We start from the raw sequence: 14,732 nt of genomic DNA, 5'->3' as shown, positions 1-14,732 counted from the left end.
AAACAAAGTACTTCACAAATAAACACTTCCCATCAAATCCAAGTGGTACAGTGATTAAAGAGTGCAGAACTCCCCCATTGAAAACACATTACTTATGGATAGATGTTTACATTCTTTATGAATCCCTGCTTTGCAGTTGTACCATATACATTTATTCCAAACTCTGCACAATTGGAATGGTCTCTTTTTGTGGCAGTCATGCATGAAATGCGCAGCAACCACTGGAATTCATCCTGCCAGCCATGGCAGAAGACCAGGCGCTGGAAGCACCTCTTATCAAGCAGAAAAGTTGCTTCGTGCTGAAGAAGCTTCAAATGCAAATTAAAGCTGCTCATCACACTCCTAAGATACTTCAAAACCAAGCTGTCTGCATTTTCAGCTACAGCCAAGAAGGTTAAGCAACTTTAGTCTTCCAGATCCGACCATCGACATCTTCACAGAAGGAAAGAAATACCTTGTAGATTAGCTAAAGGAGTTAAAGGAGAATCATCAACTTGAAACAAACAAAAGCAGCGTAAGGCAATCAAAAGGAAAGGAAGAACACACAAAAATTTGGTCTGCAAAATGTTTACAACTGAAAGACATTACAGGAAATAACTACTGTTCTCTAGGTTGTCTATTGTTCTCTACTTTGTGAAAGTCAGGGCATGCCAACAGCTTCCCTGCTACCCCTGAATCAGCAGTCCAATGTTTCTGTCTTTTTTCCCCCCCCAGGAATTTGAAACAGAAACACAAATGTTTTGTCAGAAACAGAGAGGAATAATAATGCATAGAGCATCAAGTGATGGGGGCTTTGGTCTGTTGGAGCACTACCTGCTATTTTAAAAGTAATCTTTAAATATACCCTCTTCCCTACTGCAATTTAACCTTGACTCTGAAGAACATTTCCATTTGCATGTCTTACAGTCTGGGAAGTTAACTGAAACCTGGGGCAACTGGCAGGTCCCAGATGGAGTGGAGGAACTGGTACTGAAGAATGGATGGGCAGACCTTGTTCCCTTAGAGTTTCCAAGGGACCAGCTGTAAGAAGATAGGTTTGGTGGCTTCAAGTTAATGCCCAACTTTAATAAGGCAAAATCATTGCCTAAATTCATCATCTTTCAGCTGCTTACACAGCAGGGAATTTAGGATGATGTGAGCCTCATGAGTCACCTGCTTTGGAGCCAAGAAAGAACACTTTTCTCATTAGACATAAGCTTGCTGACTTCCATGCATCCCTGGTAGCATCTGGGGGCACAGCTGAAGGCATGGGTCTCAGAATTACTGTCAGCAGTTGGAAGAATGCTCTGATTCTTTGCTGCTTTTCATCTGGGGTTGTGTATGGAAAGAGAGTAAGTCCAACTTTACAGAGCTAAAGCAGACCATGAAGTAGCAGGAGAAAGGTGATCTGAAGTCTGTAGGGATGTCCCCAGGAACATGGGGGGCAGGCAGAGAAATCATACAAAACCAAGTGGTCCATGAAAGGCAGAGTCAGAATTGATCCAAACTTCTTAGCTGGAGGTCCATACTCCTTTGTTTTGTAAACAAAAAACCCCTGAACATTCGAAGATGAGGCTTGGCATGAAGAGACCAGGAAAGCTGGGCTGGATGGCCTTGCTGTCATCAGGAAGGGAAGGGTGCTGCCCAACAGCAGTACACAAAAGTGGCAGCTGTAAATTCAAAGAGTTGCAGTCTGGTGCCCTGCAGGCTGCAGGACTCATCTGTGTTTGTGCCTGGAGGCATCGCCGGTGGTGTGGCATTACACAGCTGAAAATGCACGTGCTGCAGCAAGCAGGGAGCTCTAACACAGCTTCCTTTCTCTTTTGTGATCAGATAGACCCATTTAAGCATTAAACATGTGGATGCTGGGAGAGGCACTTAGTCCTGTCCAGAACTCAGTTATTAAAGATGCAGCCTACCCCCTACATTTACCTCTGTATCAGGTTAAATAAAACCCGTGAGAGGTACATTACCTCTAGCAATTGAAATAGATTCATTTTCTAGCATCAAAAAGTCCCCTGCAACCTTCAAATTTGATGTGTGATTCACAAGTTACTCCTAAGGATCTCCCCAGCTTGTACCACCCATGACATTGGCCTAAGCAGCTCTCAAGAGCGAGGAAGATGAAGAGTCTGGTCATTTACCCATCAGCATGCAGAAACAGAAGTGCTGCACGTGGAAACACACAGTTTATGTGACAAGAGCAACAACATTGTTTTACAGCCATACAAACTTGGTCTAAAATTGTAACTTACAACATTTTATTACATTTTCACACTGAAATCAAGGCAAATAAAAATATATCTTACCTTGTTGTCATATATTCAGCCCTGTGACCTGCAAGAGTTGAGTAAATAGAAAACAATCATTTGAGGGCTTATGTAGATTTTTTCCCCCCTCTGCATCTAAATTACACTTGCTAAATGACTTTCAGCCCTACCTTTACCAGCAAAAGATCACAGAATCACAGAATGTTAAGGGTTGGAAGGAACCTCAAAAGATCATCCAGTCCAACCCCTCTGCCAGAGCAGGATCGTAGAGTCATAGAATTGTTAGGGTTGAAAGGGACCTCAAGGATCATCTGGTTCCAACCCCCCTGCCCCAGGCAGGGACACCTCAGACTACATCAGGTTGCTCAGAACCACGTCCAGCCTGCCCTTAAAAACCTCCAGGGATGGGGCTTCCACTACCTCCCTGAGCAACCTGTTCCAGTGTCTCACCACCCTCATGGTGAAGAACTTCTTCCTATAAAGCACCTAGAGCAGATCACACAGCAACTCATCCAGGTGGGTTTTGAGTATCTCCAGAGAGGGAGAGTCCACAACCCCCCTGGCCAGCCTGTTCCAATGTCCCAGCAGCCTCACAGGGAAAAGCTTTTTCCTCATGTTTCCATGGAACTTCCTATGCCTCAACTTCCACCCCTTGCCCTTTGTCCTGTCATTGAGCAACACTGAGCAGAGCCTGGCTCCATCCTCTTGGCACTCACCCTTTACATACTAATAAACATTTATGAGGTCACCCCTTGAGATACACAATTATACAACAAACAGCAGCACAGTTATCTATCACCTCCACAGTTATATTTACAACATAAACACAACCCATGTTATGGAACAACTATTAAGAAGTGTGCCCACAGATTAAAGTCACTTGATACTGTACATAATGTGAAGTAAACCTCCAAACAATATCTGTTGTTTGTGTTTATCTGTTTTAGTGGCTGTATCAATAGAGAAATAGAGCTGCACCAAGACTAGATTACATCTCCCACCGTGCCTAAATCTGTGCAGTGCTAAAAAGGCAGAGCACTAGACACCAGTGGTTTGCATTGAAAACCTGCCTCCTCTCCTGTACTGCAGGGGCAAAAATACAACACTGTCACATGTTTAAGAATTACAGAGGTAAAAATGGTCCTCCAGGAGGTACCAGAGAGTACAAGGAGGTGGACACTGGAAAATGTAGTCTTTGGCATTCCATTCCCATCATCCTGCACCCCTATACAAATGGACCTTACTGTCTGCCCTGCCCCTTCTCTCACTCTCTGCTCCCAGCGTGCCAGGCTGTTATCTTGCTGGTGTTCCAGGGCAGGCTTTCAGCCCTGAGCAGCCTGGCTAATTTTTTTGCTATGCAATTTTTGGCCTAGGTTGTTGGGGGAGGAACAGGGAGGCATGTGGAGGCACACTGAGGCTTGGGTTTTGGCCTGGCAGGGGGGAAGGTTTTGGAAGGGTTTTGACCTAGTGAAGATTTGAAAAAGGCCAGGCTGGAGGGCTGGGCTGAGGCTGAACATGAATTTGTGCATTTGGTATTTCTGTGTACATTTGTGAGTACTATCTCCATTTAAACTTTCCAGCTCTGTGGAGAGTTTTGATTGTACTCCTTTGGGGAGGGGTCAAAATAGCTTCCTATCCGCTCAAACCGAGACAAGCACTACCACTGGGAAACACCACAGGAAAACTGCAAGCACTGTAAAGAAGCAAATGCTGTATTCCAGAAAGGTTCCTGTGGCAGAACCACAGAGCAGTAAGTCAGGCATGTGCAATGCTGATGGTGGACAAAAAGCTCAACATGAGCTCTCAGTGTGCACTTGCAGCCCGCAAAGCCAATCAGATCCTGGGCTGCATCAGGAGAAGTGTGGCCAGCAGGGCAAGGGAGGTGATCCTCCCCCTCTGCTCAGCTCTGGTGAGACCCCACCTGGAGTACTGCCTCCAGTTCTGGAGCCCCTATTACAAGAGGGCTGTGGAGATTCAGGCTGGATGTGAGGAGGAGGTTCTTCACCATCAGAGTGGTCAATCCCTGGAATGGGTTGTCCAGGGAGAGGTGGTCAAGGCCCTGTCCCTGGAGGTGTTTAAGCCCAGGCTGGATGAGGCTCTGGCCAGGCTGATCTAGTGTGGGATGTCTCTGCCCATGGCAGGGGGGTTGGAACTAGATGATCCTTGTGGTCCCTTCCAACCCTGACTGATACTATGATACTGCATCAGCTCAGGGTAATGAAAAGCAAAATAATGCAACCCTACAAAGGTCATGGCATGGTAAGTTCCAACCAGCCCAGCTTTCCCAACGGGAGATTGTGCCCTATTAATTTATTAGAATCTTTGACCATGGCACTAAAATAGTGGATCAAGGAGAATCAGTTGAACTAATTTACTTAAGACTTTCAAAGGCCCCTGGTAAGTTTCTCCACAAGAGGCATCTGAAGCAACTAAACAGCCATGGATTGCGTGGCAAAATACTTTCATTGATCAGAAACTAGTGAAGGGAAGGAAAAGTGAGTGGAATGAAATGATCTTTTTTCCATCATGACAGAAGTGCAACCATGAGTTACTAAAGCCTTCCCATTAGGATCATTTGTGTGACAAATAGAGGCTGAGTGAGCTGGCATTATTTAGCCTGGAGAAGAGGAGGCTCAGGGGTGACCTCATTGCCCTCTACAACTACCTGAGGGGTGGTTGTAGCCAGGAAGGGGTTGGTCTCTTCTCCCAGGCAACCAGCACCAGAACAAGGGGACACAGTCTCAAGCTGTGCCAGGGGAGGTTTAGACTCGAGGTGAGGAGAAAGTTCTTCACCGAGCGAGTCGTTCGTCATTGGAATGTGCTGCCCAGGGAGGTGGTGGAGTCACCGTCCCTGGAGGTGTTCAAGAGGGGATTGGACGTGGCACTTGGTGCCATGGTCTAGTCATGGGGTCTGTGGTGATAGGTTGGACTCGATGATCCTCGAGGTCCTTTCCAACCTTAGTTATACTGTGTGATGCTGTGATACATAACACACAGACTAATGTCTTGGGGAGATCACAGCAGCTAAGCAGGCAGAGTATTGTGCTGATGACTGAAATGCTTTTGTTATCAAGTCCTGATGAAACTATGAGGCCCTTCAGAGGGGATTAACTGTGTTAAGCAACAAGATACACAATGGCAAATGAAATTCAGTATTGACAGATCCAAGTGAGATATTGAGGAAGACAGAATGAAACACCTAAGGAGTTCACAGAACAACAGCTGTTTGTACTGACTCTGGAAATCACTTTGAGCATGGCTTGGGCTAGGTCCAAGCAAACTGCTCATTCAAAAGTGGCACCAAAAAAGCTTGTCAGACTGCAGAAAGAAATGAAGAAACAGTGACATGCAAAACCTGAGATTATGCCCATGGCAGGGGGGTTGGAACTAGATGATCCTTGTGGTCCCTTCCAACCCAGACTGATACTATGATACTATGTGGCAGTGACCAGGTGCATCTGAAATGCTGCACAGTAATGAAAACCCTAATCTGAACATGTATTTTTCAGTACAAAAAGAGTAAGGAGCTGCACAAGGTGGTAAAATGAATCAGCTCTGGGAAGAATATCCAGCACTAACAAGACAGGTGAAGATTGTCGGCCTTGATTCTAGAGAGGTGAAAAAAGGGGATAAAAGAGTGTGTACAACAACCTATGACAGAAAAAGGGTAATCCAGGGACTTCTTTCTCATGTAAGGAGTAAAATTTGATTGAGACTGAGAATCCTACCGACACTAGCAAAACAGAAGACATTACAAATCCTGACTCTAGGGGATTTTAAGCACACCTCTGATATTTAACAGATTAGTATCATAGTATCAGTCAGGGTTGGAAGGGACCACAAGGATCATCTAGTTCCAAATCCCCTGCCATGGGCAGGGACACCCCACACTACATCAGGCTGGCCAGAGCCTCATCCAGCCTGGGCTTAAACACCTCCAGGGACGGGGCCTCGACCACCTCCCTGGACAACCCATTCCAGGGCTTCACCACTCTCATGGTGAAGAACTTCCTCCTCACATCCAGCCTGAATCTCCACACCTCCAGCTTTATTCCATTCCCCCTAGTCCTATCACTACCTGAGATCCTGAGCAGTCCTTCCCCAGCCTTCCTGTAGGCTCCCTTCAGATACTGGAAGGCCACAATTAAGTCACCTCGGAGCCTTCTCTTCTGCAGACTGAACAGCCCCAACTCCTTCAGTCTGTCCTCACAGGAGAGGTGCTCCAGCCCTCTGATCATCCTCCTGGCCCTTCTTTGGACACCTTCCAGCACCTCCACATCCCTCTTGTAATAGGGGCTCCAGAACTGGAGGCAGTACTCCAGGTGGGGTCTCACCAGAGCTGAGTGGAGGGGGAGGATCACCTCCCTTGACCTGCTGGCCACACTTCTCCTGATGCAGCCCAGGATCTGATTGGCTTTGCGGGCTGCAAGTGCACACTGAGAGCTCATGTTGAGCTTCTTGTCCACCGGCACCCCTAAGTCTCTCTCCTCAGGGCTGCTTTCCAGCCGCTCACTGCCCAGCCTGTAGGGCAAAACCTATTTCTTTTACAACTGCTTATTCTCTTTCTTGCATTTCCCTTTGCTTCATTCATTCAGTAGATGAGAGACAGGTCAAAATGAATGTGTATCAGTGTGCTTCCTATCAATTTCATTTGAGTATTTCTCATTCAGTTCTCCCAATCTGCAGACACAGACTGCACACAGAGCATTCAGATGAAGCGATCTCCCTTGTGCCCATCATGAATATGCATCTGCCGTGTCCATAAACAGCATCAGACTGTAGTAAGCAAGTGATGAACTCGAACAGAAACCAAATGCTCTCATCGTTGTGGACAGCAGACTAGAACCTGGATTTATTCAGCCTACATCCTCACACTGTACAGGTTTGAATAAAAGCAAGAGGATGCCAAAAGAAAACTTGAAGTTGAGACAATCCTCCTCTATTCTCCCCTGTTCTCCTCTGTATTACTTAATACAGCACCCTGTATTATTTGTCTGGTGTGGTGGCAACATTAAAACTGCCAGAAAAAGCAGCTTGAGTGGAGCAGAGGAGCAGTTCACTTTCTGCAAATTCATTTCCCTACTAGCTACAGCAATAATGTTTTTTACTCCACTGTAATTCTACCCTTACAACTGCCTCCATTCAAGAAATAAATTGAATCCAGGTCATCCTTGCAAGGCATGTGCACTGTAATGTAGGACATGCCTCAACAGAAGTGGAGTACTTGAACTTTTTAACTAGTGACAAACCCCAGCCTTTGCTCCAAATATCAGCTTTGAATGTGGATGTGTACATGTGGGGTACTATTTGTACATGCTATGATGATGCAAAACCACTCTGAGTCACACAGATTAACTGCTCAGGGTTACAGCTGATGGGTGAAAGGGAGCTCTTCAAACAGAAAGGTCTAAGCATGTCTGAGCATGCATGGCAGAATGCCCTGGAGCCTGACAGCGATTTATCACTTAGGTCACCCTGCTGAGAAGTTTTCTTTGGATTTCCTTTCATACATTTCTTTCCTTACTTCTTTCCCAACGTGCATTAGGCAACAGATTCTGTTGCCTTTTACCTTGCTCCTGGTGCATTTTACTGCCCTTCCAAATGACAAACATTCACTTTATTTTTCCAAATCCATTTTCTGTCAACCTCTGGAGGTCTGTTTTTTTCCTCTTCTTCGGCTAACATCAGCTACACATTGTTTTGTGTGAATAAACTGCTTAATGCACACACTCAAAAAAAGCCCCACCATAAGAAATGAAAACTTCCATGAGAAAGAGCATAATGTGCCTAAACCCAGCTAACAAACATCTACAGCCCAGTCTTGCATGAAAACCCTGTTTATTTCCTACCCCTAACCTCCCTAGATAGAGGCTTTGTTTGGGTCACATCCATTGAAATGTTAATAGGTCTTTGGGCACCTCCACAACTGAATTTATGGATCTGGGCTTTTGTATTAAAGCAAGAAGAAATCTGATTAACAACAGACTTCTGGCAGTCAAAATAAAATCAACTGACACATCCTTTACAGACACTCTTTAGAAACCAGGTTTCTTTTCTGGAGTCTGAGCTTTGAGTTATGTTTAACCTTCAGGAGAGGATTTTTACTCTTTGCAGGGCTATTCACTTCCTGTCAGGTCTGTCACATTCTGTGCGGCTAGTCCTCAAGGCATGCAGTGTGAGCCTCCTTTCCCCCTTGGCCCATGAGGAAGTGCCTGTTGGGAGGGCTGCTAAGGGGTGGGCTGGAACTGTGCATAGTGCTTCATTCATTAATACCTTAATCCTGCTCTACTGCTTTTAGAATAAACTAGAATAAACCAAACCAGGTTGGAAGAGACCTTCAAGATCATCGTGTCCAACCAATCAACCAATCCAACCCACCCAAACCTGCTGACTTCATTTATGTTTTAAGATGTGTTTCTAAAGATTGTGGTGGAGTGTTCAGGACAATGGCTGATTCCCTGCTATCATAATTTGTAGTACAACAATATTTGTTTGGTAATGCAGTAACAACATGCAAAAATGATAATCAATATGTATAGAGCTATTCATTCAATAGGCAAATATTTAGCAGAAACTCAGCGATAAATTAAGTCTGTAAGTCTAGCTACTGGCAATAAGTCTGTAAGTATAGCTACTGGTGTTAGCGACATCAGGACTGCACCTTTCACCTTTCCTAAGTGCTCCACTGAGTTGTTGGGTTGCAAGAAATACATTCAGGTACAAGAAGGCTGGGGAGGGACTTCTCAGGATCTCAGGTAGTGATAGGACTAGGGGGAATGGAATGAAGCTGGAGGTGGGGAGATTCAGGCTGGATGTGAGGAGAAGGTTCTTCCCCATGAGAGTGGTGAAGCCCTGGAATGGGTTGTCCAGGGAGGTGGTTGGGGCCCTGTCCCTGGAGGTGTTTAAGGCCAGGCTGGATGAGGCTCTGGCCAGCCTGATCTAGTGTGGGGTGTCCCTGCCCATGGCAGGGGGGTTGGAACTTGATGATCCTTGTGGTCCTTTCCAACCCTGACTGATACTATGATGTCCATGTGTTAGAAATATTATGCTAGTGAGTCCATTGCAAGAGATGCACCCTGGGGAATTTCACATGCTGGAAAAAAAATCATTCTACCACAGCTCTTAATGAAACCTCAAATCAACAGAAATTGTTAGGAAGTAGAAAAAAATAAATGTGTCACAGGTCTTAAATCACCCTGCAACAACTGTGTCACCTCTCCTGTCAGACACAAGACTTCTTTCTCACTGGCTCCATTTCCAGAACACAGTCACTTGTCTAAATGTCTGTGCAGTGGAAAGAAGAATCTCTTGAAGAGACAAAAATGAGTCTATAGTGTGTACTCTGATCACATCACACCATGATTGGTAAAACCCAAATCTATGCTGGGGAGGGGAGGGGAGGGGAGAAGAGGTTCGGAGAGGTTCGGAGAGGAGAGGTTCGGAGAGGTGAGGAGAGGAGAGGAGAGGAGAGGTTCGGAGAGGAGAGGTTCGGAGAGGAGAGGAGAGGTTCGGAGAGGAGAGGTTTGGTTCGGAGAGGTTCGGTTCGGAGAGGTTCGGAGAGGTTCGGTTCGGAGAGGTTCGGAGAGGTTCGGAGAGGTTCGGAGAGGTTCGGAGAGGAGAGGAGAGGAGAGGAGAGGAGAGGAGAGAGAAGAGAATAGGTTGGAAGAGACCTTCAAGATCATTGTGTCCAACCTATCATCCAACACCACCCAACCAACTAACCCATGCAACCAAGCACCCTGTCAAGTCTCCTCCTGAACATCTCCAATGATGGTGACTCCACCACCTCCCCGGGCAGCCCATTCCAATGGGCAATCACTCTCTCTGTGCTGCATACCCTTGGCATTTCAGTGGGTTCACAACACAGCCTGGAACCGCTTTTCAGTTTACTGAGTGATATTTACCTTCTCCGAGTGTCCTCTGCAGCAAGTCATGTTTTGCTTGAAGTTTTGTGATGAGATTACTACCTTCCAGATACTCTCTGAATTTCTGTAGAGAGACAGATCCATCTGTTACTATACAGGGCACATAAATTCCAGGAACTGCTGCAGAGTGTTTCCTTCCGGCCTTTGGTTCGTATCACAGGAGCGAGCAAGCGAGCAGCATACCATAAAATAGAATTGCTCCGTTTCCTGCTGGTTAGCTCTTCTTTTTGCAATGCTGGGCTTACTCAGGTACGTCTCAGAGACTGTTGACTTCACAGACTCCGTTGAGCGACTGTGCTGGAAACACTCTGACACGTCATAGTCTTCAATGGTGACCATATCTTGTATTGTCTGCAGCGTAGCCTCTGTTGTTTTCTTAACCTGGTGTTAAAAAGCATGACTTATCAAACAGAAAGATAAATGCCTACCAGAACAGCTTAGAAGGGAAGCTGATCACTCAAAATAATTATTTCACACACTCCCCTGAACAAACTGGTGTGTGAACATGAAAAATTAGATGTACTGTAACACTGTACTGTTCTGGGCCCCTCAGTTTAAGAAGGACATCGAAACACTTGAACGTGTCCAGAGAAGGGCAACAAGGCTGGGGAGAGGCCTTGAGCACAGCCCTGTGAGGAGAGGCTGAGGGAGCTGGGATTGTTTAGCCTGGAGAAGAGGAGGCTCAGGGGAGACCTCATTGCCCTCTACAACTACCTGAAGGGTGGTTGTAGCCAGGAAGGGGTTGGTCTCTTCTCCCAGGCAACCAGCACCAGAACAAGGGGACACAGTCTCAAGCTGCACCAAGGGAGGTTTAGACTCGAGGTGAGGAGGAAGTTCTTCACCGAGCGAGTCGTTCGTCATTGGAATGTGCTGCCCAGGGAGGTGGTGGAGTCACCATCCCTGGAGGTGTTCAAGAGGGGATTGGATGTGGCACTTGGTGCCATGGTCTAGTCATGGGGTCTGTGTTGATAGGTTGGGCTCGATGATCCTCGAGGTCATTTCCAACCTTGGTTATACTGTGATACTGTGAAATACCAACGTGAGGGAAGAGTGAGCCGATCAGGTTTCCCGTCTAGTTCTCTGCTTTACCACAGCAGAAACCACAGGCACAAATGTATGCTCGTGTGGACAGTCAGCCACGGATTTGTTTCCTGAAATTAGCATAAAAATGTGATGTGATTTGCCTATGGTCCCTAGTCTGGGACACCAGGCAGTAGAGATGATCTTCTCTGAAAGGTCAGCTCTCCCATGGGTGGTCACCACCTTAGATGGAATGTGTATATCCAAGGGTCTGGCTGACAGAACAACATGTTCTTCCAAGAAAAAAAATCTGTGACACTGTTCTGCAGAGTGCTATGGTGTGGAGCACAGTGATGTTTAGATTGTAGAAGTGGAATACACAGCTGCAGGAGGGGGTTGGAGAAAGAACAATTTACACCAGCCTCACAGCATTTCCTATGAGCTATAAAGAGCTCGGTTGCTCACAGTGGAAAGCAAGCCATGGAAAAGGGGATGCAGAGTTTCCACAAAACAACAAAGTAACAGGCAGGACTCAAAAGGATGTGATTTACCTCCCACTACTGCTTTGGAATAGTCTCTAGTAAAGCCAACTTAACTGAATCATGTACACTTGTACATGCATCTCTAGTGTAGGCAAATATCCCTTTTGTGTCTGCTAACAATTTCTTCCCCTTAAGCCCTTGCACTCTACTGAAAGAAATAATCTCTTGGCTATCCTTTTGTCTTTGTTACCATATTTTCTGAAGTCAAAAGGGAATTTTTAAAGACCATGCCTCACAGATACCATAGTATCACAGTATCAGTCAGGGTTGGAAGGGACCACAAGGATCATATAGGTCCAACCCCCCTGCCACGGGCAGGGACACCCCACACTAGATCAGCCTGGCCAGAGCCTCATCCAGCCTGGGCTTAAACACCTCCAGGGACGGGGCCTCGACCACCTCCCTGGACAACCCATTCCAGGGCTTCACCACTCTCATGGGGAAGAACCTCCTCCTCACATCCAGCCTGAATCTCCCCACCTCCAGCTTCATTCCATTCCCCCTAGTCCTATCACTACCTGAGATCCTGAGAAGTCCTTCCCCAGCCTTCCTGTAGGCCCCCTCCAGATACTGGAAGGCCACAATTAGGTCACCTTGGAGCCTTCTCTTCCCCAGACTGAACAGCCCCAATACTAATACCTAGATACTAATACCTAGATTCAACCACTCAGCACATACCACAGGATGAGAAAAAAGGGAATCCTGAAAACATATCCAAAAACTACCCCAAGAAATGATCCCTATGTTTTAATCCAGGAACGGATTCTCATTTGAACTGAGGGCCTTTAATGCTGCCTTAAACTGGATGAAGGTGCAAGTTATACCCACTGCTGTCAGTGCAGGAGTAAGTGAACAGCACAGCTTTGCTGCATTTAACAAAAAGGAACTGCTTTCTATTTTACTAGGTGACCTACCCTGATCACAGGCATTCAGCACTCCTGTTTATAAATAGCTGCAGCTGAGGGCACAAGAGATTTTGACTCAGCTACCACAAAAGATATTGCAAACTCCTTTGTACTTCAGAAGTAGCAATTTGGGGACTGGACAGAGGGCAATCACAGAAAGCAGAAGCTGTGCTCAGTGGCTTTCTGCCACAAAACTTTAAAAATAAGTGCTTCCACAAGTATTCACTGAAGGAAAAAACTCAGAACCTGGCAATGGGAATGTATGGATGAGTGAAAGAGAAGAGTTCCCAAACCTCTACAGAGCAGACAAGGACCTACCTTAGCATATTCTGCCAGGGTTTGATTGTTCAAATTAAAACCACTCATACAGACTGAAGCCATTTCAGTATCATTTACATGATTTTGACAAGGTAGAAAACACTACACCTTCCTGAAGAGGATGGTGAATGCACTGCCCTTGTCGACACAGATCTTACCTCCTCGTTTTCAATCTTGAGTGTGGCCAGTCGTGACTGTAGTTGCTGATATCTAAGCATAAGCTCTGCTTGCACAGGTTGCTGGGCAGTGACCTGACAAACCTAAGAAAGAATCAAAATGAGCTGTAAGATGCAGGAAGTAAACCCCACCACTGAACAGTCTTCAGCTGCTCTCCTAAAAACTAGGGGAATTCCTGCCAAAGCTACTGAAAAATAATGAAGTAGATAAAATGTGTCCATCTGAATTCACAGTAGTTGTGTTACCAAGCATGGAACTCTGTACTGCATTTTATGACTACAGAGCACAGCCTTGCTGTATGGCTGCTTGGTGTTGCTCCTCTATCATACAGTAATGCAACCTCTGGAGCTGCCTTCAGATAAAAGAAGCACACGGAGGATTCTGCACTCTGCTTTGCTACAGGCCTTTGCTGTAGCAGGACAGGGTATGGCTGGGGTACTCTGTAAGCCTGAAATCTCCAGATGGTAGCATGAGGAAGGAAGAAGGGGAAAAGGCTGCGTTTGAGTGTGCACAATGGGGAGCAGCACTGCAGCTGCTCTCAAAGAGCACTCAACAGCTCTTTCATGGGTGAGACAGGTAGTGAAGACATGAAGCCACTACTTGGGCAGGTGCTGGGCTGAGGACAGGGTGGCCAGCAAGTTCACAGCAATGTCATTACAAGTAGTACACAATGCAGTAACACACAACAGTTTTCACTTGAGAGCTCTGAAGAAACTCAGAGCAATGCTGCCAGTTTTGCAGTACATTGTTGCTCATCAGCTTGCATTTGGGTCGCTGTGACAGCTTTTACCAAACTCTTTGCAGAAGAGGACAAATTCCCTGCCTTAGACACAGAAACAGTCACCATGGGGTTGTCAGTATACAGACCTCATCACCCATATGTGACTGGAACTCAAATTTCATCGGTGGACAAAAAGCAGTGGGGTACATTTCCATGAATCTCTGCTTGTCACTGCGTGGCTCCAAGCTGTCAACTGCATTTTCAATGATGTCTAAGCCCTCGTGCCTGGAAGTTTCAAGGTTATACTCTGCAGAAAGGTATGTTCTCAGGGCTCTATTCAGGCTGGCATGGTATCCAAGATCACAACACTAAAAACACAATAAAGGGGAAAGAAAACAAATGAAAAAGGAGGACCACCATTCTAATACCCCAATCCAGAAACTATCCCCAAAGTCTTCTGTCCTGAGATTGCTGAGTCTTTGAAGTATTTCCAAAATATATTCTAAAGTCACATACAACACTAGGCTCACTAAGTGTTTAGCATCCTTGTTCCGTTGCAAAGATTAAAGGACAGCTGTAGAAGAGATCAAGTAAGTGTACACACATGGCAGTGCATTTGCATTTGTTTATCAGATACAGATGAGTAGCTGCTGTACTTTCATAGAAAAGGTCTGGAACTCCACACACAAGTGGGCTTTTCAGTGCTACTGTCACAGGGAAGCCTTGGATCATCCACTTAAACTCACACTGGCATAACTCTACAATCTCAGTCCACCCCAGCACCAAACTGAAAATGAAGCAATTCCTGCTTACGTCTGTGCCTAGACAAAACCTCCACAACTGTCTCTAGTATCAGTGCCCCACCCAACATGCTT

General features: G+C 46.0%; 1 protein-coding gene across 3 annotated transcripts in view; it reads right to left on the bottom strand.

Annotated features, from left to right (window-relative positions):
* SRGAP1 (SLIT-ROBO Rho GTPase activating protein 1) overlaps positions 1 to 14,732 on the bottom strand; it is a 187,065-nt gene that overhangs the window by 46,330 nt on the left and 126,003 nt on the right. For all 3 annotated transcript variants that reach the window (XM_068170431.1, XM_068170432.1, XM_068170436.1), the window contains exons 7-11: positions 14,004 to 14,225; positions 13,118 to 13,219; positions 10,358 to 10,555; positions 10,154 to 10,238; positions 2,289 to 2,316 (exon numbers count right to left, since the gene is read on the bottom strand). In XM_068170431.1, coding sequence (XP_068026532.1) covers positions 2,289 to 2,316; positions 10,154 to 10,238; positions 10,358 to 10,555; positions 13,118 to 13,219; positions 14,004 to 14,225 — 635 coding nt within the window. The remainder of the gene's footprint in view (positions 1 to 2,288; positions 2,317 to 10,153; positions 10,239 to 10,357; positions 10,556 to 13,117; positions 13,220 to 14,003; positions 14,226 to 14,732) is intronic.

Source organism: Melanerpes formicivorus, unplaced genomic scaffold (genome assembly GCF_026170545.1).
Source record: "Melanerpes formicivorus ecotype bairdi unplaced genomic scaffold, bMelFor1.0.p_v2 SCAF_3, whole genome shotgun sequence".
Taxonomy (NCBI): Eukaryota; Metazoa; Chordata; class Aves; order Piciformes; family Picidae; genus Melanerpes; species Melanerpes formicivorus.
This window is presented reverse-complemented; position numbering and strand designations above follow the sequence as displayed.